The sequence below is a fragment of the Cyprinodon tularosa genome, unplaced genomic scaffold (genome assembly GCF_016077235.1).
Source record: "Cyprinodon tularosa strain WSP-4 unplaced genomic scaffold, ASM1607723v1 ctg114, whole genome shotgun sequence".
Lineage (NCBI taxonomy): Eukaryota > Metazoa > Chordata > Actinopteri > Cyprinodontiformes > Cyprinodontidae > Cyprinodon > Cyprinodon tularosa.
Genome location: NW_024037937.1, coordinates 900,828 through 923,433, shown reverse-complemented (window position 1 = coordinate 923,433; position 22,606 = coordinate 900,828). Strand labels below are relative to the sequence as shown.

The following is a 22,606-nucleotide window of genomic DNA, read 5'->3' as shown; positions in this document are numbered from 1 at the left end:
TGTTTTCCATATCCTGATACTACAGCTTCCTCCCATGTCTCTTCGGTGTCTCAGTTTGTTCTTTGATGGATCAGTAACCAATGATTGCTAAAGACAACCACCAGTAATACTACAAAGACCACCAGGTTTAGAGAAAAGGTGAATTGTTAACCTCAACCTCGGCTAATGGGGGTGAAATGAAGGCTAGGAGTGATAAACATTTCAGAACAGGTGTCTTCTGCTCACTGCATGAAAGACGGCGAGGAAACTTTAAATACTGATCTTTTATCTGGCCATTGAAAGATATTTTAACCCAACAGGGAATGTCCTTGATGAACTGAAGTTGGTTTCCTCCAAATGCTCGTGTGTGAGAAAGTTCTTTATGCAGGGGTGGGATGGTCCCAAGGTAGAGTGTGTTGGGATTTCTACAGTATAAATGCGTGTGCTGGGTTTGTCCCAGTCAGAGCTTTTCTCTCCGTCTAAGGACGTAAAATAAATTTGATATTTCTCTTGCAAGAGTCTCAGTTTCTCCACAACTTCACAAGACGTTAATCTAAATTGAATGAAGCAAGCAATAATGCAGAAATTATAAAAAAAAAAAATTTTCAGCAATAGTGGCTTGTTTTTTCTGACAGTAGGCTGACAGGAAAGGACGCATGAGAGGGGGATAGACATGCGGCAAAGGACCACAGTTCGGATTTGAACCTGTACGTGGCTTTGAGCGTGCTAACGGCTGCGTCACCTGCACGCCCCCAGAAATGATTTTTACATCAATTCTGGTTGCCACTGTTGCTTCTTCCCTACTGTTAGCACTTTGGAGTCCCATAATCAGGTCAAAGGCCACTACTCTGGTAAAGCCACAGATTTGTTCACTTCTGACATGACTTGGTAACATTCGAAAAGATTTTGGACTAGACTTTGACCTAAATTCTCATCACCTTGGACTTGACCTCTACTTATAATAAGCTATAATGGTGGCCTAGTTTGTCGCTGTATTGCCAATAAGAGGGTCCTGGGTTTTGATTCCTGGTCTACGGTCTTTGTGTCTTGAGTCCAATCTGAACATGATGACTTGATGAGATAACTGGAGTCTGGTGGGCTATTGCTTGGTTGGAAAGAAGACCTGCAGCCAAAAGGGCCCTTTTTGGAACCAGTTTGACACCCCGTCTTAAGATATTTAGAAAAACGTTCCTCTGCCGGTTCTGTTTTTTTGCCCAGTGTAGCCAAGTGTGAAGTGACTCCGATAGCTTGCCTGGCAGACATGGCAGATATACACACTGAAAGGGATAGCCATAATGAGGAAAGTACTTCATCAAATTAGTATAGTTTAATGAAATATTTTAGGCTCTTTTTAGGCCACCCAAAAAGCCCAATACCTTCAGAGCAAAGCATTACCTCATGTCTCTGTATGATTGCGGATAACACCAGAAATGCGTCATTCATAAACAAAACAAAGTTGCTTTATTTCCTGTCAGACCAGAGCCCGCTGTGATGTTACTGGTTTCGTGGCCGCAGCCAAAGCTGTTGCTATGGCACATTCTATGAGTTGGCTGAACAATAGAATACATATTTTTTGCCTTTCATTTATAGTAACCCTCAATTCCTCTTATTAACTGACTTTTTATCCCATCTTTAGAGAAAGGAGACTTGCTTGGGAAGTAATGACTTGGTCCATCCTCCGCATTTTACATCCGGATTATGTAGGTCACTGATGTATGATTCAAACTTATGCTAACTCAAAGGGATGGTTTCACTTTTTCAGAAGTGAGGAAGCTGTTAAAAGTCACTATCTTACTCTGCAGTAGGTGATAATCTGACAGCTGATTCAGAGCAGAACTAATATTACGCTAAAACAACTTTACCTTCTTAAAATAACAGTTAAGGAAAACCCTATTTCAGATCTGCGTAAATTGCAAATTGCACCTTATGGTGAAGACTGCAATTTTTATAAAGATGGCTGAACCATCAGTTTCATTAGTTCTCATATTTAATTCGAAATGTCTTCAATTTAAAGAGAAGTGCAAAAGTTCCTCCGTCTACAGATCACGTTTCTGTAGAACAGGCCAAATTTAAGGATTTCCACTCTTCTTCTTTTTTTTTTTTTTGTAGCTGTGCTTTCATGTTCTTGCATTTTTGTCTGAAAACCCCCTAAAAGGGTTTCATTTTTCTTTAGGTTTTGCTGAATGTGCTGCCTTTAACCCTAATATTTATTGCATCAAATGAGATGCTTTGACTTTTATATTTTAACCAGGCTTTCCCTGCAGCTTCCCTGAGATTTGGATACAAGGGGAACTTTTCTTGAACATTTATCACAAAAAAATATATAATAATAGGATCCATACAGTTTCTTTCTTTCTCTTCTCATCGTAGTGCACCATGTTTTGCATCTTTGATGTCAGTACTGACATCTTCTCTTATTGTTTCCTTACTATGACTGGCCATTTACAAATCATTTGAACTTGAAGTAGCAATGCAACGATCCATTATAAAATATTGATCATCTTAAGAAAGGTAAGGAAAGGCAAGACAAGGAAAGGAAAAGGAAGACATGAAAATTAGGGGGAAGATAGGATAAGTAACACACGCAAAAGAAAGGAAACGAAAAGCAAGCAAAGGAGAGGAATGGAATATAGTTTTATTTCCAGATGTGGAAGTTTAAATCAAGTGCCATATAAAAGTTGTTTAAACATCCCAGAGTGAGCATTACAGCAGAAGCAAATAGGTACACTGTGACATAAAAGCTGCAATATTTCACATACATGCTCAGCTGTTATACATGAGCTGTGGTGGGAGATATTTGCTCTGTCATGCAATGCTAGCTGAGTGGTGGCGGGAAAAAACAACCTTTTATGACAGATGTATGGATGCTCCATCCTTACTGTTTCATAATGTTACCAGATGATGCATTTTAATATTTTGTTTTGTTAATGAATTTTCTGTGAGTTAATATATGTGCTAATAATTGGATTGGTGTATATTTACATCTCATCAGTATCATGACAGACTTGGTGATATCACCAAGTTTTGCTTTGTCATTGTGAACAAAGCATCGTGATTCTGCATCATGATGCAGATGGTGATTTACACCCCTACTGGTTGGCTGGTCTCAACTAATATTTACTGGCCTGATTTTTAGGGATGCAGCAAAGAAGGCTGTTAGCTTTTAGCTATTGCATATTATGGTTTAGCTGGTGCATTTGTAGACTTCAGCTTTCAACTTTCAGAATCTCAGTTTGATTTAGGTCTGAACATATACATTAATTATATTGTTAGAGTGAATTTTTAGCTTGGGCCTGTTGGAAGGTGTAGCTCCTGTTTAATGTTAAGGCTTTTGATGCCTTTAACAGGATTTCTTTCCAATGTTGGCCTGTATATGAAACGATTAATCTTCCCATAAACTCTAACCTGCTTCCATGTCATTCCCTCAGCATAATGCTGCCACCACCATGTGTAACCATTGGGACCTGATTGTTCAGAGTGATGCAAAGAGTTACTCACATTTGTCTTTGTGTAAGAATTCAAAATAAAGCTCAGCAAAGTTGGAAAAATACTAAAATAAAAAAAAAGTTTCCGGCTGTCTAAATGCTTTGGCAATTCTCTTTTGTTATAAGATCTTGCTGGACCCAGATCACTCTGTTCACTATTGTCCAAGTTTGTGACTGAAGTCTAAATGAGCGTCAGGTTATCCTCCTTCTAAGCTGCAAACCCTTTTAAGTCCTGAACAGTCACTGCACCACTTCCCTTTGCAGGATGCTGAGGACATTGTGGCAAAGATCAAACAGCAGCAGTACCAGTACCTCCTGGGCAGAGACCAGCTCAACAAGGAGAGGAATGACGGAAAGGTCTTCCTGCATTTTGGTGAGTTATGAAGAGTGCAGACCATCGCAGACATGCAACAGCTGAATCGGTGGTGAAAAAGTCAATCTAATCTTTATGTTAACTGCAGAGGAGGAGGAAATAACATTTCCACCCACGTATCGCTTTGAGAGAGATACACGAGAGAAGTATGCCTACACAAAGGCCAAAGCTACTGGGGTAAGAGTGTGTTTGGTTTGTAAAAAGTGAATCCTGAACACCCTGGAACATATATAAAACTGAATCTAGATAAAATTCCAAATTAGTATTTATTTTACCCTTGTTTACACAAATAGATAACACTGGGTATGTTTTCAGTGGAAACCTTCACATTCATGGCTTAATTATGAATAATTACATTTGCAGACAAAATACAACCTGCCATCATGGTGTGATCGAGTGCTGCGAAAGTCTTATCCTCTGGTTCATGTTGTGTGCCAAGCATACGGTGAGTATTTGTCCTGCATCATCCAATTATCAAGGCTCTACTTATGGAAACCTTTCAAAAACAGGATTAATTTATCTAAACTATTGATTCTCAAACTTTTTATAACTTTCAGTCTAGCGGCTCAGTAGAGACAATGGCCGTTTCTCAATTCACGAGAACGCGAGTACGTACTCGCGTTCTCGTCAAGTCCGTTCTTGACGAGAACGCAGGAAGATCGGACTTGACGAGAACGCGAGCACGCAAGCAGGTATGTGTATTGGAGCAGAAGCGTACTCGTGACGTCATCACATGCAACGTTCTTTAGCATTTCTTTAACAGTCAAAACTATTTATTCCCTACACAAAACATTTTGAAAACAATATTTTTAATTTCTAAAGCTTAAAAAACATTTTTTTTTTTAAATTACCGAACCGTGGGTATAAAACCAGCAATGGCGGGAATTTCTTTGTTGGGAGTTGTCAGAACAAGCGGTAATTCACACATAACTAGACCGAGAGAAGTGTACTACAGACGGGGTAAATTTAGCCCTGGCTGCGGTTACCCTCGGAGGTCTGCTGGTCACTCTGGTCCGCTCAACGTCGGACTTTATTTTTTAATTTCCCACTAGCTCTGTAAACAGGCCACACAGGGAGGCTTAAATGTATAATGTTATCGCCTCAAACGATTTCAAAACGTACTTTTGAAGAACAACAGCAGCAGAAAAGGGAATGTTTAACTTACCACTGTGAGCGCTGTCTTGAATCAAGCTGCGGCCGCGGGGCATTCGGGGGAAGCGGTCAGTCTGAAGAACGTTCAAGTCTGCTCTGATGCATGCTCGATAAAGAGGGCGGGGCGAGAACAACATCCGGGGATTTGGTGTGTTCTCGATCTGGCGTTCTCGAGAATTGGAACGGTACTCGGGCCGAGGCTGATGACGTGTCACGAGTACACGTGCACACAAGAACGCTCAAGAACGCAAATTGAGAAACAGCCCAAGTTTTTCCAACTGCTGCTGAACTAGCTGCTGATGCTAACTGTAACAAAGGATATCATTCAGTAAATATGCCTGATGTTCTGAGTTGTGATCATGACGTTGTTAAAATTGGGATTAATGTTAATCTGAGATCCAGGTTTTAATTCAGAGCTTGAAGTTATGCAGTTTAAGTAGCTCCTGGTTCACTGTCCTGGATCTGCTGTGTTCAGACCTTCCTTCTTATGGTGCGATTTGCTGCATTTTTTTTTTTTTTTGTATCATATCATTTCTCAAGAGTTAGTGAGTGAATTTTATTCCATTATTGTTGCAAAGAAAGAACAGGTTTTGTTAATTGAATTTTTTTATAAAAAATAACAAAAAATGTAATCCAGAAATTAAACTTTAAAAAAAAATTTAATAAGAGGAAGATTTTAAAATTAGTTTTGCTGTTTTGTCCAACTTTGTCTTTGCATCATTATTCTTTCTCTTTAGTATTGATGTTTGGTCTTATGTCTTAAGTTCTCTCCAAGTATTTTTGACAACATTTGATGAAAAACACCGTTTGGACTTTTTTTACCTTCAGGATGCACTAATGACATCATGACCAGCGACCACTCGCCTGTTTTTGCCTCGTTTGAAGTGGGAGTTGCATCCCAGTTTGTCTCCAAGCAAGGTATAGTGCATACACAGCGCCTATCTTTAACAAACCAGTTGACCTAAAGTAAAGTGAAGGATGTGTAAAACTGCGTTCTGATGCTTGGCCTCCTCTGTGATGTTTCAGATCCCAATAGCGCTCCTCAGGGTGGTATCCAGATCATGAACTGTGTGGCCATCTTGCTGACAAAGTCAAAGACCAGGTTCTTTATAGAGTTCCACTCCAGCTGCTTGGAGAGTAGGTTTAGTCTTAAACCATAGCGAGCACGTTGCTGGATTATTCCCTGAGTGATTTGAGCTTATGAAAAACATTTGTTCCCTTCAGAAACTGTGAAGACCTCAGAGGGAGATAACACAGATACTGACGGCGCCATAAAAGTTTGGTTCGGGAATAAAGTCGAGGTGAAAAAAAAGCCCCTTTCCACAGTTACTACCAAAACAGATCTAGTAATAATCGCCTCCGGTCTGTTCTCTCAAAGCTCACTCCGATCATCTCTGACCCCGAGTACCTCTTGGATCAGCACATCCTCATATGCGTGAAATCGACAGACTCTGACGAGTCGTACGGTAAGGATGCCGGTCCCTTTTTGTGTCGTTTTTCATTGAGCCATGGTCCTTTCTGATATGTTCTCCCTAAATATTTTTAGGTAAATATTTTTTTTTCCTACTTGCTTTGATTCTGTTTTATTTTGCTACATTTTAATCATGTAAAGCACTTTGCATTGTCTTTATACTGAATTGTGCCATACAAATAAATTTGCCTTGCCTTGTCTTGCCTTGCCTAAAGGAGAGGGATGTGTTGCACTGCGAGCGGCACAGTTCTGCTATAGGGAGTTCCAGATCACGCTGACTCACCACGGAGAGAAGACGGGCACGCTGACTGGTGGCATCCAGCTACGCACCTCTGAGTTTAAACCCACTGAGAAGTTATACGGTACGACTGGAAATCAGCTAACCTGCTGCTCGTTCAATCTCTTCCCAGTTCCTCAGATGAACTGTTTCTTATCTATTTGTTTTCAAATATTTTTCAGATTTCATAAAAATTGAAAGAGACGACGCTGCTCCTTCAAAGAGCAGAGGTGGAGACAAGTAAGAGGCCCTTCACACAGTCGTACTTCAAAAAGCATCTTAAAGTGAGACTCATTGTGTTTTCTTTTTGTTAACAGGTCCTCTGTTACACAAACACACGATATTACTAACCCCAATTACATGGGGTTTTCATTCAAAAGTGGGAATGTGACAGATAAGGGCTGGAGTTACAGCATGACCCCGAGAAATGCTCCCAGTGGTGGACAAGGAGGTAAAGAGTCCAAGAAGCCCGGTTATGATATGGGCCCAAGAAATTCCACCGCCATAAATTATACCGCGTAAGTGCCTCATTATTAACACACTTCTATAGGGAATGGTGCACCCATGCTTTCTGGGGTGCAAAGGTGCCATTTCCAAATACAAGATAGGTCCACCATGTGGTCAGCATGTGCGGTTCTAGGCAGGGACCAACCGGGGCCAGTGCCCCTGTAGATCATGTCCTGGCCCCTGTTAAGGCCCCTGTACTGAAGACATAACACTCAGAGAAATTCTAAAGATGATGTGCGCTGAAACAGACATGGTTACAGGTTACATGGTTATTTTATTTTCTTTCTTTACAAATTCAAAGCTTATATACCAATATAGAGATAGGATCCCAGTTTTCAACTGCTAAATGTTTTTTTCAAAACAAATAAAAATCTAATTTTAACAGCTTAATTTAACAGTTTTTCTTGCGATCTAATTCAGATTTTATAGAAAACAGTGATTTCAACTTAAATTAAGTCAAAAATATGTTAAATTCCTAAATTGTGAATTTATATTGACCTAGTAAGACATACAATTTCGATTAAACACAATTGAATAGAAAATTGACTTCATGCAGCTTTCTTAATATATTTGAATCCCTTGCCCCGATTTATATTTCACGCTTTTCTGTGCCCCCGTGAAAACAATTCTGGCCCCCTTCCTGGCCCCCGGATACATTTGGTATAGAACCGCCACTGGTGGTCAGTATCCGACCCCTTCTGCACGGTGTACTTGCCTTAATGAACGCTTTATGATGGACAGATTAAAAAAAATCCAATAGCATGTGCACCGCTGCTGAAATGATTGCATCATTGCAAGTAAGTGAAAAATAGATTTTGGAATTTTTTGTTATCTGCTTTTTACCTTTAGCATGTTTTAAACCCTTCAATTGGTTAAGCTTGAACTGTATGACATTTCTCTGCAAGCAACACAGGTTTAAAGGTATTCACAGTGAGACAGGCATGAAAACACACTTGGTTTTGATTTTAATGTTTTTAGTCAGTTGTAGAGAAACAACCTTCTTTCAATCATACATCTTCTACATACTCAACAACTGTTCTTGGAGAAAATAGATTTATTTATATCAATTGGTTTTAAGCCACTTTATAGGCCTAGTTCATACATTTCTACTCAGGTAGAGGTCTGGGTCATGTCAGATGGCTAATGATAGCCTGCTTCCCCTGATTTAAAACCAGTTTTAAAGCTTGTGGAGCTTGATTGCCCTGTGGGAATACCCAGATGTCGGAGTGAGAGAACATTTGTCCATCGATCCAGTCCAGAGGCAGGGTTTTTTTTTTATTTCAGAATGAAAAAAGGAAGGAAAAATAAAAAGAGGGAAAAACAGCTTTCAAAAGGGAGAAAAAAAGGGAAAAACGAGTATATTTGATTCCATTTTTTTCCAAAAGAAAAAGGGCAAAAAAAAAAATTAGTTCTGTTGTTTTTTTATAGAAAAGAGGAAAGAAACTAAATAAAATAAATAAAAGGAAGAAGGAACTAAATAAAGAGGGAGAAAATAAAGTAAAAAAGGGGGAAACTGAAGTTTCATAATATTTTTTCCAAGGGGAAAAATTACCCTTTTATGAAAAAGAAAAAAAGTTAAAGGGAGGTTCAGTATTTTTTCTTTATTTACAGACCAGATTCATTTTTTTATCATTGTTTTTAGAACATAGAACAATAATTAATATTTACGCTTGATGTGATCCAACAATTGATAAACCTATCCTTACTGATGGATTCTCCTCCTCTAGGAGTGAAGATGAGAAGCTGTCAGAGATGTTAGACAACCCACTGTACGGTTCGATGTCCAAATTACACAAAGACCAAGCCCACCTCCAGCCAGACTTTCTTACACCAACAGCAGACGTAGAGTCTGATCGCCCCCCGCTGCCCATGCCACGCAACCGCTCCTTCACCTCCTCTGAGAACAGATCCCAGCCTCCCACCCCCATCAGCCTACATCCCCCAGGACACAAGAAACCAGTGGTTCCCTCTCGCTCAGAGGGAGGGTTGGGACACAATCAGCCTCCTCTGCCGTCCAAATCCCGCCCAGATCCACAGAACCCCAAACCCAGAGATTACAGAGAAACCTCAGAGTTTCCCAGCAAACAGAGAATCCCATCAAGACCCGGTTCATACCTGCCTAACAAAGACAGTAAGGAACACCAAAGACTTAATAGATAAACTTAAATAAACAGACACTAATTGATTTTTTTCTTTTTTTTTTCTCAGTGCATCCAGAGTTTCCAAAGACGGGCCGTCCAATAAACTGAGATAAAGCTGCAAAAAAAAGCCAGCACTGACAGAACAGCTGCCTTTCCTGCATTAAGTGAAGCCAAAGCTCCAACTGCTTCTTTTCATCACTGTGTCACAGTATAGCCTATTACTTTTCTGCACTGTCAAAAAAACATATTTCTCCCTTTGTTATAGATTTGAGTTAACTAGTGTTGCACCGATACCATTTTTTTGGCCCCGATACTGATACCTGATACCTGGCTGTGCAGTATCGGCCGATACCGATAATATCTGTTTGAAATTGATGTGTGTGTGTAAATATGAAGAAATGCATACTACTTGGATGTAAAATAATTGTTGCCTACCTTTGTGAAGCAGGAAAAAATCTAATACAAAGTCGAATACAATAGTTGGAAAAAAGTTTAGCTCTCGAAATGGTATCGGTGCCCTATTTGTTGGTACTCGCCGATACAGATACCACCATTTTAGTGCTGGATCGGGGCCCGTCCCAATACTGGTATCGGTGCAACACTAGTTAGAACTAAGCTACATTTCCAGTCTTATGCTAAGCTAAGTTATCTAAACGATGGCTGCAGCTTTAAATTGATCAGATCACACCTGGTGGGGGCCCAGCAAGCTGTCAGTTTGTTCCATATAAGCCACTTAATGGGATCTGGGATTAGAAACTAAACATAACTAGTATTGCTATGTTTTTATTAGCTTAGTTTTTATTTTTTTTGTTTCCTCGCCAAGTCAGCTATGTTTCTATGGTAGTCCAAAGAGGTCAAAGCAAATGTGAGATCAAGAAATGAAATCACATTATATTTCAGTTTGATGTGAGTTTGGTTAAAAGCGATCTTTTGTCTGATGTCGCTGCATCGATCTTACTTTACTGTTACAGAAAGTCGATATCTGCTAAACTTTCGTCACACACCTTGTCGGTTACAAAAGCTAATTCTGCTTTCAAATAATTAGAAATGGGACTTTACACTATACTGTGGCTGATGAATGTATACCACACAGTATTAAATTGCACAAACAATGTCATATTTGTCTCCAAATGTATAATACATTCCAAAATAAATACAGTTGTGGAAGTTTAATGGCAATGTGTATTATTTTTATTGATTTTCTTTTCTTTCACAAGGTGATTCCTTATAAAACTTTGAACTGGTTGTGAAGAAACTTGTAATTTTTGTAAACTTGTAAGTGTTCCATAAAAGTTTGAAAAACAATCCACTGGACTTTGCTTCCAAGGTTTGAAGACGTTTCGCTTCCCCTTTTGAATTGAAAAAGCTTCCTTGAGGGGAAGCGAAACGTCTTCAAACCTTGGAAACAAAGTCCAGCAGATTTTTTTTTAAACTTTTACGGAATGACTATGACTGAGAATCTTCACCAGCAAACTTATAAGTGCATTTATAAAAAGTATAGTCTATTTTTTTTTATGCATTACAGTTTTTACAATTTGACCTAATATCTATGTAAGTGATGGAGGATTTGTTTTTGTGTGTCTTTAGTCACTTTATAGAATATGTGGAGAGGGTTGCCTATTTTAACCACAATATCTCCTTTGTGAAAAGTAAATATACATCCATTTATGAAGATATTCAAACTTTGTTGTAAACCATATGCAAATTAAAGTGCTATCTGCCTGCCTATCAGGCCTTGTCCACACTGACAGGGATTCTTTGTATAATATTCTTACATAGAGACCCATTTGCACATTCCTACTCCGGCTTTAAGCAGGGACCAGAGCTAAAGCATGAAAACTAAGATAAATGGAGAAAAAACATATGGCAACCAGAATTTACAATTTACATAGAAGAACCAGATTTAGCATTTTATCCCACCTGCAATCATGATGTATATCTAGAAATTATATCTATAAAACTTCACAATAGCTCTACAACTAAAAGAACAAATAATTCTAATAAACGAAATATAATCTGGGAGGAATTTGCCTTATTTTGTTTTCTTTGGTTTGTATCAGCAGGTTTAGGTGTAGGTTTTAAAAACCCTTTCATGTTTTCAAGAGACTTTTTCTCTGCCTGCAAGGATTACATAAACTAATGTTCTATTTTAGAGAAAGTCAGATACAGACCTAAAAAAAGGCATTTTTTACTTATCTGGTGTGTTTAAATCAGACTACATGTAAACAGGAGATGATTTAGTCACAATTTAAATATTTATTGTGTACTGCAGCCCTTACTTTAATAGTCTGTGATGACACAACGTTAAAAAAGTAAAGTATGCAAAGTATCACAACAATAAATGTATAGATTACAAAATACTAAATAGTTTTTAACCCTACATGTTTGTAGGCCATATAGCCTTTGTACTTACATAAAACAACAAATTGTCATCACTTAATTCCTGTGCTGCCGTAGAGCAAAATCAAATGGGAAATATTTAATTACATGTACTTTGTTTGATTAAAAAGTTCCGGTAACATGTTTGAATTATTATTATTAGCTAAATTAATTATCTAAGAATTGTTTAAGTAATTGATTTTTGCTATTTTTTGAGGCTACCATACACAGTCCGCTACTTCTCAATACTTCTAGAAAAGAGTTTAAAATGGTGAACAGCTATTCAGATTGGTATTGTCTATTTAGCACAAAGCATTGAAACCTCTCTGCCTTTATCACTTGGTTCTCCTACTATAGCTGGAATCCCACTTACAGATAATAGATGCAACCATGTTTTAGCAGGAATGAGCCTTTTCTCGTCTCTAACCCTGTATGTAAACACAGATACAGACTCTAAAGGACAGGAAACTCTGGAACTTTTTTATTTCTTTATCGATAAATTGATATGAACAAAGTCAAAGAGGCTGTTTTCAAAATTGTTAATCAGCATTACTCCTTCCTTAATAAATATATCTAAGTTTTTTTTTATTACTGCAAGTAACAATTGTATATTTTGTGGATGTAAAGGTGAACCCGTTGCGCATATTTTTGTTCATTATGTCCACATTGCTTCTTTCTGGTTCCACTTTCAAAGATATATATCCCCAAAAAATAAAAAGATAAATTTTATATATATATATATATATATATATATATATATATATATATATATATATATATATATATATATATATATATATATATATATATATATATATATATATATATATAATTTATCTCTAATGTGTGTGTGCATAATTTATTTTTATTTTTTATTTTTTATTTTTTTTTTTTCTGAGCTCACTTGAAATACTTTGTATGGTCGCTAATCCAAATGTAACAATTGATGAAAAAATATTTAGAATTAATTTAGTTATAATTTTATCAAAATACTATCTATATAAAATTATTTGGGGAAAAAAAACACACCCTCCTTTATCTTAAATATGAAAGATCTTAAAACAGTGGCATACCAATGAAAAATTGGGGATAAAAAAAGAAAAAGAAATCAATCAAAACAATAAAATGACATAATAATTTAAATGTACATGTAGCAGGATTCTAGGTGTTTTTTTTGTTTTTGATTTTTTTTTTTTTTTTTGCATTTGTTCCTATACTTGTTTTTTTTCTGTAAAGTGTTTCCAAGTTGTATGTCATTAATCATCAGTCAATAACGTTCTATACTATATTTAAAAAAAGTCCTACTTCTCCTTTCAGGCTCTGAGCGCTAAAAACATCTCTGGCGCCCCCTGCTGGGGTCGGCGAGTCTTTGCAGCCTCATACGTCATTAACAGTAGACGGACTTAAACCCAGCAAGAATGGTAGGAAAGCTTAACAAGTTTTACGATTTAATAACAAACTACGCGTAAACTCCTTAAACTCAGAGTATTTATTATGTAATTCAGCGTTTATCTTGATTATTTGGGGCGGTTTGAGTGCAGCGCTTCTCTATAAACCGCCTCCATCGTGCTCGACATGTAGCTCCTAGCTAGCAGTAACGTTAGCTTGTCGCTCTCTTTTCCAGCTTTTCTATTCGTTTTTCAAGTCGCTGGTGGGGAAGGACGTGGTGGTGGAGCTCAAAAACGACCTGAGGTTGGTGCTTTATGATGCAGACCAAACACTAATATTTTATTCGCTGTAACTGCTGGTTTTCACTTAGAGAAAACGACTAAGCTAGCTGCATCTGCGAAGTCAAAACTACTGTACGGATATTTCTATGAAAACAGAAATATCTATGTATGTCAAGCAGCTTTTTTTTTTTTTTTGCATGTTCCCAGTAATGCATGCTCATAATAGAAGAACTGATATCCATTTTCTATTTGCAGCATATGTGGAACACTTCACTCTGTTGATCAGGTTGGATTTTATTATCTTTTTTAATATACTTCAAGTCTTTAAAATGTTACAGTGGTTTGTAATGTTATTTTTCTTCTTTTCTTCTCATTTATGTTGCAGTATTTGAACATCAAGTTGACAGACATCAGTGTGACAGATCCAGAAAAATATCCACACATGGTAAGCCTTCCTGCCCGTCCTAACTTTGAGGTTTAAGAGGTTTTCTAAAGATGCTGTGTCCTTTTCTTTCCAAATATAAGAAGCTTATTCACAAAACACAATTAAGCAAAGAGAATGAATTCTAGGCATGTGAAAAACAATGGAGTATGGACAGTTTATTTTAGTTCCATCCTTTTTTATTCTGTTTTGAATCTCTAAACCTTTTTTTTTTTTTAGTTTAATCAATGCTCCCATCCATCCATTCATCAGTAGGTTATTTTATCCATCAACAATACATCTGTCCAAATTTAATACATCGGTTGCTATATTGTTCATACCTTCACCCATCCACAGATATCCTGTGGGACAATATTTCGTTTACACTGTGATAAAGTTGTAGGGAAGTTATATTTAAATGTTAAATCATTCTGGCTTAAAAATGTAAATAAATGTACTCTTTATCAGACTATATTGTCCCAAATTTTAGAAAATTTCTATTTAAAAAAAATCCTGTTTTAAAATCTGTTTGTTTTTTTTTTTGTTTATTTTATGCAGGCCAGTTAGTTATACGTCAGCTTGTAAACCTAAATTCGGCCAATCATATATCAACGGTCATCTGTCAATCACATTTTTCAGTCATAGCATCGTGATTCATATGTCGCAGCTAATATACGCATTGGTTGAAATAAGAATCATTTCCTTTCCCATTAAGTTGCGTCCCAGTGTTCACGGGGATGGACGTCTGTGTCTTCAGCAGGCGTAGAGCTAACAGAACTGGCAGCGTTGCGAGGCAAGGGCTCAAACATGTACAGCTGTAAGCCTTCTACACCAAACCAAGCTTCTGCTGCCCTGGCATCATCTTCCACAACATCTTCATCCCCACTTTCCTCCTCTATATAAAACATGTATGATGGAGGAGACTCATCCACGACCTCCTCTTGCATGTTTCCACTGTCCATAGCGTTCCTTGACAGTGTCGTTTCTATTCACCAATTTAGTGCTACTTGGTCCCAATGGAATTTCCCATTGGGAACCTACTAGCACTAAGTTGCTAACTGGTTAGCAAGACGCTTCCGATAAACCGGCTAGAATCAAACTTGCTTGCGCACCTACCACCACAACAATCCCGCCCCTTTGATAAACGACCAATCAAATTCACTTTATTCACTCATGGAAAGTCGGGCACCACTCTGGAGAATTCGCAAATGCAACGGTTGGAACGGCCACTTCCTATATGCTGCTGTTTGGAAAAAAACAGGAAAATGATATCCTTTGTCAAAGTTGCAGAATGTGCCCCTTCTCTTTGGTTCTCTTTCTGTAAAATAATGTACAAAACCTAAAGCTGTTCATTCCTGTACGCTCAATGAGAAGCTTTTTATAGGTGTGACAAACTAAAAAATTAGAATTTTAATCAAATGACCAAAACACAGACTTTCAGGAGATTAATGGTATATATTACTGGTAATTTTATAACATACTATGGTGATCAGAAGTCCCGATCTGTACGGGATAGTCCAGCATTTTTTACACTTCCGCCTGCTGTCCCACAAACCAAAGCAGTGTGCAGCATTTAACTGGGTCCAATTATTAAAGAGTCTGATATATTTAAAGACGACTTTCCTCTATGGAAAGGAAGCAGAGCTGTGCTAGTGTCCAGTATCATGACCAAGCTAAGCTATTCTCTTAAAACTGAACAAGGAAAAGGTTATTTCTACAAGATATGATGGAAACTTTAGTTAAGAAAACAAATAACAGCCTCCACAAAGACTGGAGCGGTTTATAACGGGGTGGTTCTCAGAGCTTTTAGTGAGGTTTGCCAAAGTGATTTTTAGATGTGATACGAGGGGAGTGTAATGTAAAGCATCGCTGCATCCTATGTTATCAACATTTTATGTAATATCGAATAATAATAAGCAAACTTCTAAAAGTTTGAAAAAAAAAAGGAAAAGCCAATTTGCGCATTTCCATTTGTTTTGAAGCGAATCAACCAAGAACCACAAAGCGTAACGTCATCGTCCGTCATTGTCTGTATTGCATCGCCTCCTATGGCTGTATTAAACGGGAGGTGGAGGCTGCAGTGTAGCACTAACCACCAATCAGTTATGGAGGAAAGTTTTAATGAATGTCAGGTTAACATGTCAGCTAGTAATTGTGACGTTGCTTCAGCCATATTTGCGGCCATAGTGGGAACATCCAGGAGGACGGCAAGAGCAGAAAGCGTTTCCATCTCCCGTTTTGCACATCAACTCTTTTTCATAAAGGCCAAAAACCTCCTCAAGCGAGCATAACATTTAGGAAGGTTTTTCAAATTTTGCTGTTGCCATCTAGCTTTTCTGTAGAGAAAGTTCTTCTCAGAAACCTGTTGCTGTGGAGCGTACTTTGCAGTGTTTTCATAAAGCCATGGCTCCAACATCAACCTGCTGTAAACCTGTCCGGTGTTTTTCCTCCCAGTAGAGTTTGCCAGAAAATTGCTGTAATTTTATCATCATTTCCTGATTTAAAGGAATCTAGCAGCAGTTATGACTCTTATATAATACACTCTTTATGAACACAGTGGCCTTAGAGAAACCTAAACCTAATGCACACATAAGAATCTAAGAAAATGGGCTCTATTATTTAAGTAGTTGTAGCATAAAATTACAGGCCTAGTTCTTGGCAAGTTTACCCCAGTATGAACACCTGCAGTGGTGTGTATAAAGCAGCATCCTGCAGTGGAATCAGGTTTTTCTTAATTTTTTTTAACCAGATTTTTGTCACCTTGACATTAAACCACATCACATCCTGTTCTTTGCTTCAGCTGTCGGTGAAAAACTGCTTCATCCGTGGCTCTGTGGTCCGATACGTTCAGCTGCCGGCCGACGAGGTGGACACACAGCTGCTCCAAGACGCCGCGCGGAAAGAAGCCATGCAGCAGAAGCAGTGATGGGGTCATGGATGGGATGGGGTCCAGGTTGGGGATGGCAGGAAGAGGAATGACTACTTTAGGATTTATTTTATTTAAAGATGCCAGTTTAATTTCCTTTCAAATGATTCCTTATGTTTGAGATCAGTCATTTACAGAATGGTGTTTATGGAAGGAAGACGGGGAGCCTTGATCTGAGTCTGTAGTTGTTTTTTTTTTTTTATAAAAGTGATATAAACTCTTTGTTTTGTCCTCTCCCGTTTAAAACTGTAGAAAAACGACCTTTTTTTTATGCCACCTACGGTTAAGGTTACACATTTTAAATTTTTTCTTTTTTATTATTTCCCTCATTAAAAAATGATCCTGCCTTTCACCTCAGCATGTAGATTTTTTTTGTTGTCGATGTTGGAGAAATAAATTACCAACATCAGCTGTGACCTTGGATGGTGTTATTTTATAACTAAATGTATTTTTTTTGGAAATAAAGATCAAAATTCATTATCTTGGTTGTTTTTGTCCAAATCAGAACTGCAGCTGAAATCTGACCTTTAGGTTCAGCATTTTACACAATAGAGGCATTAAAATCTAAATGATGATGATTAAAATGGGGCTTTGTTCTCTAGACCAATGAACATTAATATGAATAATAATAAAATAGAGCTTTATATTTCTTTTTTTTTTTACGATGCATTAAGTTTCCCTTTGCACTGTTTCCATGTTTTATGCAAGCAGAGAAACATAAATGCTCATTCCTCTACATTTATCAAGCTTGGTCGGTGTCTTTGCTGTCTATGGATTTTAAGATCTGAATCTCACCCTTGATGTAATCAGATTTTGCAATCATCTCTATGGCAACAGGTGTATATAATCCATCATTTAGCATACAGACTTGCTACAAACGCTTAAAAGAAAAGGATTGTGAATTCAAGCCTGGTTCTGTGATGGGATTCCGCCTGTGCACGATCTTCTATCTGTTCACATTCGCAGTCAACGTCACGGCAACCAGCAAAAAAGGCTTAAATCAGTGGTAAGTGGGCTTAGGGTCATATTTTCTGACAGTGTTTCAATGCTTTTTTTGGGGGGTTTTCAGCTGTTTTGTGGTGTAAATGTGAAATGTTCTGAGTATTTCATAATCAACTGCCTGTGGTTTTAAAACGAACCGATTGAATGTTTGATACATAAACTGAAGCATCACAAGAGGGTGATGGTGATGCTCATGGTGCGTAGAGATCACCTAATTTCTGCAGGCATTCTCTACAGGCCTTCAGGTTAGATCCAGAACAGAGAATATAGAGCATGAAGGGGTGTAAAGCATGTCACCACCTGGAGAGGTGACCAGTCTGGGTTCGGCTGTTGCCAGGAAATCTGTAATTTTTAGCAATATTGCACCTAATGTGAGGTTTGATGGAGGGCCCCTTAGTTCCAGTGGAAGGAACCATCTTTTATTTAGTCAGGTTTATATTAGAGGTGGAGAATACCGGGAATCCCAAGATATCTGATACTGAATATACAACTGTTGACCTTTTGATGTTTTTGCGATTTTTATATTACAATTGAACAATAAAACATGAGCAAAAACAAGGTTTCAAAGTAATTTCAAACAGAAAAGGTGGAAACCAAATTAGCACACTACAATAAATATGGCCTGTTTGGCTGGCGATGAGAGGGGGAGCAGTGATGAGACACAAACAGGAAGACTTTGGTGAATCTGCTCCAGTCAGTGTGTGAAAGAGGAAAAAAAAACTAATATAGTAAAACATGCAGCACAGGGAATAGAATAGGAATAGAAAGTACAGATACTTGTGTGAAAATGTAAAGAGAAAAAGTCAAAAATAGGTAGAAATATAAGTAATGGAGTAAAGTATAGATACCTAAAAAGTCTACTTAAGTACAGTAACAAAGAATTTGACACCTCAGCTAAATTATTGAGTTTCTGTGTCCAGAGATTTGCTGAAGGATCTTTGCAGCTCCTCCATATTTTCATCTGTCCAGCTGGAAGTTCTCCCTATAAATTTCCTCCTTTTCTGTTTTTTTTCTTTGCTTTCAATGCTGTTTGTCCTCTAATGTTCTCTAACAAACCCTCTGATGCCTTCACTGAACAGCTTGATTTATACTGAGGTTAAAATACACACAGGTAGACTCTGTTTGCAGAAGTGAAAACTATCATTCTCCTGTTTCGCTGTCTTTCACTCTAATGAAAAGTCTTGAACTGAGGTAAATGTGACCCCAGATGAACATAAACATATAATTTGTCTTGTATTTTTTCGTCCCCCAGCAGCTATGACTTGGTTCTGCTGTCGCCTGTGTGGCATTATCCGTCTCTCATATCGTTCTGGAAATTATTGGCCCTCCTCATATTTTTTGCCTGAGTTCTTTGGGGTTTTATATGCATGGGTTTATGGTCCCACCCAAGACTCTTATTAAAGTTAAGGTCTGGACTTTGAACGGGTTATTGAAGCAGCTTCTAACTTCTCTCTCTCTCTTTTTTTTTATGCATTCTGTTGTAAACGTGCTGCTGTTTGAGATCACAGTTTCCAGCTATCAGAGTGATGGCTTCAGATTTAATTAGAAAACGTTGCATAAGGAGTTCATGGTGCACTCCTTGACTGCAATAGTGCTCAAATCACCACTCCTCCATCCCCTTCATTTAACGCTGTAGTTTCTTCAGATTCTACTTTGGAATTATAAGCCAGACTGCCATGTTCTTTTTTATGGAAACGAGACGTCCTGGATCTCCATCCAAACAATTCCTTTTTTCTAAACTTGGTGCATTTTTAAGGTCTGATGTCCCTTTTCCTTCACACACTGACTGGTGTCGATGATCCAAGGTTGTGTTTTCTGAATCCTTGCTACAAAATAGTTTTTATTATTCATCTAAATCACCAGACACTCACAGTCCAGCTCCTATATTGGGAGGAAATCTCTAGGAATGTCTGCTCTTTGAAAAACTGTCCTCTATGTTTAATGTTTTCCACTTTTTTCTCCTTTTTATCCTTAAAGACACCAAATGGTTTGGAAGAACAAAAACAGATTCCTGTCTGGAACTCCTTGCCATTGTGTAAAATTAAAATCAGTCTTTGTTCAAATGTTTTATCTATTATTTGTCAAACCCTTATTTAAAAGTTGTGATGCATTTAAGGCTGACCTGTTTTTTGTATTGTAGTCTTTTCCTAAGGCGCATAATAAGTTGTGTTATGAGGAAGGATATTTCTTTCACATGACTGTATATCTTCTATTTTCTTCCCTAACTGTCACACAAGGTTGCTGCAATGTTTATCCGCCTCGTATCTGCCGCTCGTTTTGATGGTTTTATTAGCAGGAAGTAGATTTCCAGAGGAATGTCAGATGTGCTGATAGAGGGGAAGGATCTGCAGTTTTCCCACAGTGCTGATGATAAGATCAAGTTGCAGAGCAGGATCCACTCCTGGTACTGGTCCGGTTTTACAACATGACAACCATAATAGACAGATTTAAATCAGGGAGTCTGAAAGCTGTTGGATTGAACAACATTATTTACATTGAGCATTATTTAATCTCTAAATAAAACATAAAAAACAGATTTTTAATTAAATAGTTTTTTTCTTTTTGTATTATTATTTCTTTACTGTACTTATTTTGTAACGTGGTGCAAAACATGACTGCTATGTTTGTCCAAACTCCCCCTATTAGTAAGTCTCTCCTCTTTCTGTGTTGTTTCCTCTTTACGCCATTAGGGGACAGCAGACAATACACATCAAAAGTCAAGCATTTAAACTTTATATAGTCAAATGTATTTCTAATTATAATAACACATTTATTCTTTTTAAATCAATATTTTTATTTTAAAACATTGTGAATTCATTAGAGAAAAAGTCTGAATTGTAGTTAGAAAAAACTGGAGCCCAAACTGAGTTTATAAACCAGTAACTGGAGCTTCTGTTGGTTTGAGTAAGTCTGGTTATCTTTTAACTGTGGAATGAATGGAAGAACTGACCAGAATAGTGTTCACAATAAAAGCCGTACTGTGCCTGATGAGGAATTACCCATAAAGCTGAAGCATTGTGGCAAAAAAGACCAAACACAAACTAAATCCATGCTCTTTCCTTGATTTTATGTTTTCTCTTACCTTATGTTTTCCTTTTTTTTCCAGCTTAGATTAGACATCTACTGTATGTTGGCAACTGGATTAGGCAACACATTTGCAGAAAAGTATTAACACCCTTTAACTTTGAATATATTAAAACATTAGAGCCACACACTTCTTTGTTTTTCTTCTGGGATTTTTTTTATATCTAATCCCAAAGTAGTTCATATTTGGACCAGCCGATAGAGAAGTCATAGAGGTAATTGTAAAGACAATGTAGCATGCATCCCTCTAAGATAAGTGCAGCTCAGGGAAATTCTGGTTCCAGTAGCTTATATAGAGTACAAAGATTTAAAGCAAGATGCCATTATAGACTACAGTAAAGCAGCGCTCTGTGTCACATGACTCATTCAGAGACAGATTTGACCCTGTCAAAGTACAGTAATATGTGCTGAATAATGACAAGAAAAACCATTCAACTAGACATGTACTGTTCCATTTTTTTACACTCTGATACTAATACATCCGCTACTGATCCGATACGACTGTTGGACAGCATACCTATCACTGTGAATAAAGGCATCATGCTTGACTAAAACATTTTAATAAAAAGGTAACACATTTACACAGATATAAATCCTAACAGGCTGCTGTGTGTGCTTTATGTTGTGATGTAATCAGAGTTGCAGTCATAAAACTGAAGTCACTAAATTGGCCTAACTGTATTACTGTTTATGTTATTAATGAAAATAGAAATGACTGGATCGGAATGCTGGATCAGAGTCATTCATCCGATATCTATAGCAGCATATTAGTCGATATCGGAGCGGATATCAAATCCGAGTACCGGATGATTCGGATCGGTGTATCTCTGCATTTAACCCCTAATGGACAGGGGAAGATAATTAGCTTCCTACCAGTTCAAAAATAAAAATTTGGTTTATTATTTACCTCTGGTTCTCAGATAACCATACAATCTGCTTTTATGTAATTTAGTTGTTGGGAAAGTGAACGAATCATTCACATTCCCTACCTCATGGTTCATAAGGGCAAGGATGTGTTTTGACAGCTAGTGGAAATTGTCTGATAAACTCAGTTAAGTTTGGTTGAACAATAAAATAATAAATACAGCCTTATTTTCTAAATCTGACATCTGATATATAAGAATGGACATCTGACCAAAATTTAAAAAGATATTTCTTATTTTTTGTTTGGAAATATAAGACAATACAATAAAAACAGATAAAAACAGGTTTAAAAAAATATAAATATATATATATATACATAAATAAAAAAAGGAAAAACTTGAGTCTAGCCATTGAGTTAGGCCGCATTTGATAAGATGAACAAGTGGGTGTTCCGCTTGGCTTAAAAAAAGGCTTGCTGAATGTCAAGAGGGAAATTGTTTCACAAAGATAGGGGACGAAAGGTAAAGCAATCCCCCCTAGAGATTTCCCTTTAGCCTTAGGAACTTTTAGAACGACTTGAGTTCAAAGACCACGAGGTTGAATGTCAAGATACAAAGTAAGTACATTTAAAAGGCTCAAATGATAGGAAAGTCATGTTTGTTTAAAAAAAAAAATCACTGCTTTAAGTTAATTCATGGCTCATCAGAGCAAAGAAAACCGAGATACAAATTTTTGTCATTCCTTGGAAGCCTATTCTCACTGATTAGCATCATACCTTAATTTACACTGAATATAGATGCAATGCTCACACTGATAACCTCTATTTATTCTAATATAAACACAACTATAAACTTTTTTATAGTAGAGGGGTAAAT

The 22,606-nt window shown here is 37.4% G+C and overlaps 2 protein-coding genes across 3 annotated transcripts in view; both read left to right on the top strand.

Annotated features, from left to right (window-relative positions):
• inpp5d (inositol polyphosphate-5-phosphatase D) overlaps positions 1-10,290 on the top strand; it is a 39,325-nt gene extending 29,035 nt beyond the window's left edge. Inside the window, exons 16-27 of one of the 2 annotated variants that reach the window (XM_038304139.1) lie at positions 3,729-3,837; positions 3,926-4,014; positions 4,201-4,282; positions 5,818-5,907; positions 6,016-6,126; positions 6,214-6,290; positions 6,368-6,455; positions 6,676-6,822; positions 6,920-6,977; positions 7,052-7,255; positions 8,972-9,375; positions 9,453-10,290. In XM_038304139.1, the coding sequence (XP_038160067.1) occupies positions 3,729-3,837; positions 3,926-4,014; positions 4,201-4,282; positions 5,818-5,907; positions 6,016-6,126; positions 6,214-6,290; positions 6,368-6,455; positions 6,676-6,822; positions 6,920-6,977; positions 7,052-7,255; positions 8,972-9,375; positions 9,453-9,493 (1,500 nt within the window). In that variant the 3' untranslated portion in view covers positions 9,494-10,290. The remainder of the gene's footprint in view (positions 1-3,728; positions 3,838-3,925; positions 4,015-4,200; positions 4,283-5,817; positions 5,908-6,015; positions 6,127-6,213; positions 6,291-6,367; positions 6,456-6,675; positions 6,823-6,919; positions 6,978-7,051; positions 7,256-8,971; positions 9,376-9,452) is intronic. The other variant, XM_038304142.1, reaches the window with a different exon arrangement.
• A 2,822-nt stretch (positions 10,291-13,112) lies between these two features.
• Positions 13,113-17,261, top strand: smx5. Its single transcript, XM_038304128.1, has 5 exons — positions 13,113-13,185; positions 13,389-13,456; positions 13,690-13,720; positions 13,820-13,879; positions 16,656-17,261. Exons 1-5 carry the CDS (start codon positions 13,183-13,185, stop codon positions 16,779-16,781), a joined length of 288 nt encoding a protein of 95 aa, XP_038160056.1. The 5' UTR covers positions 13,113-13,182; the 3' UTR covers positions 16,782-17,261.
• The last annotated feature ends 5,345 nt before the right edge of the window (positions 17,262-22,606 follow it).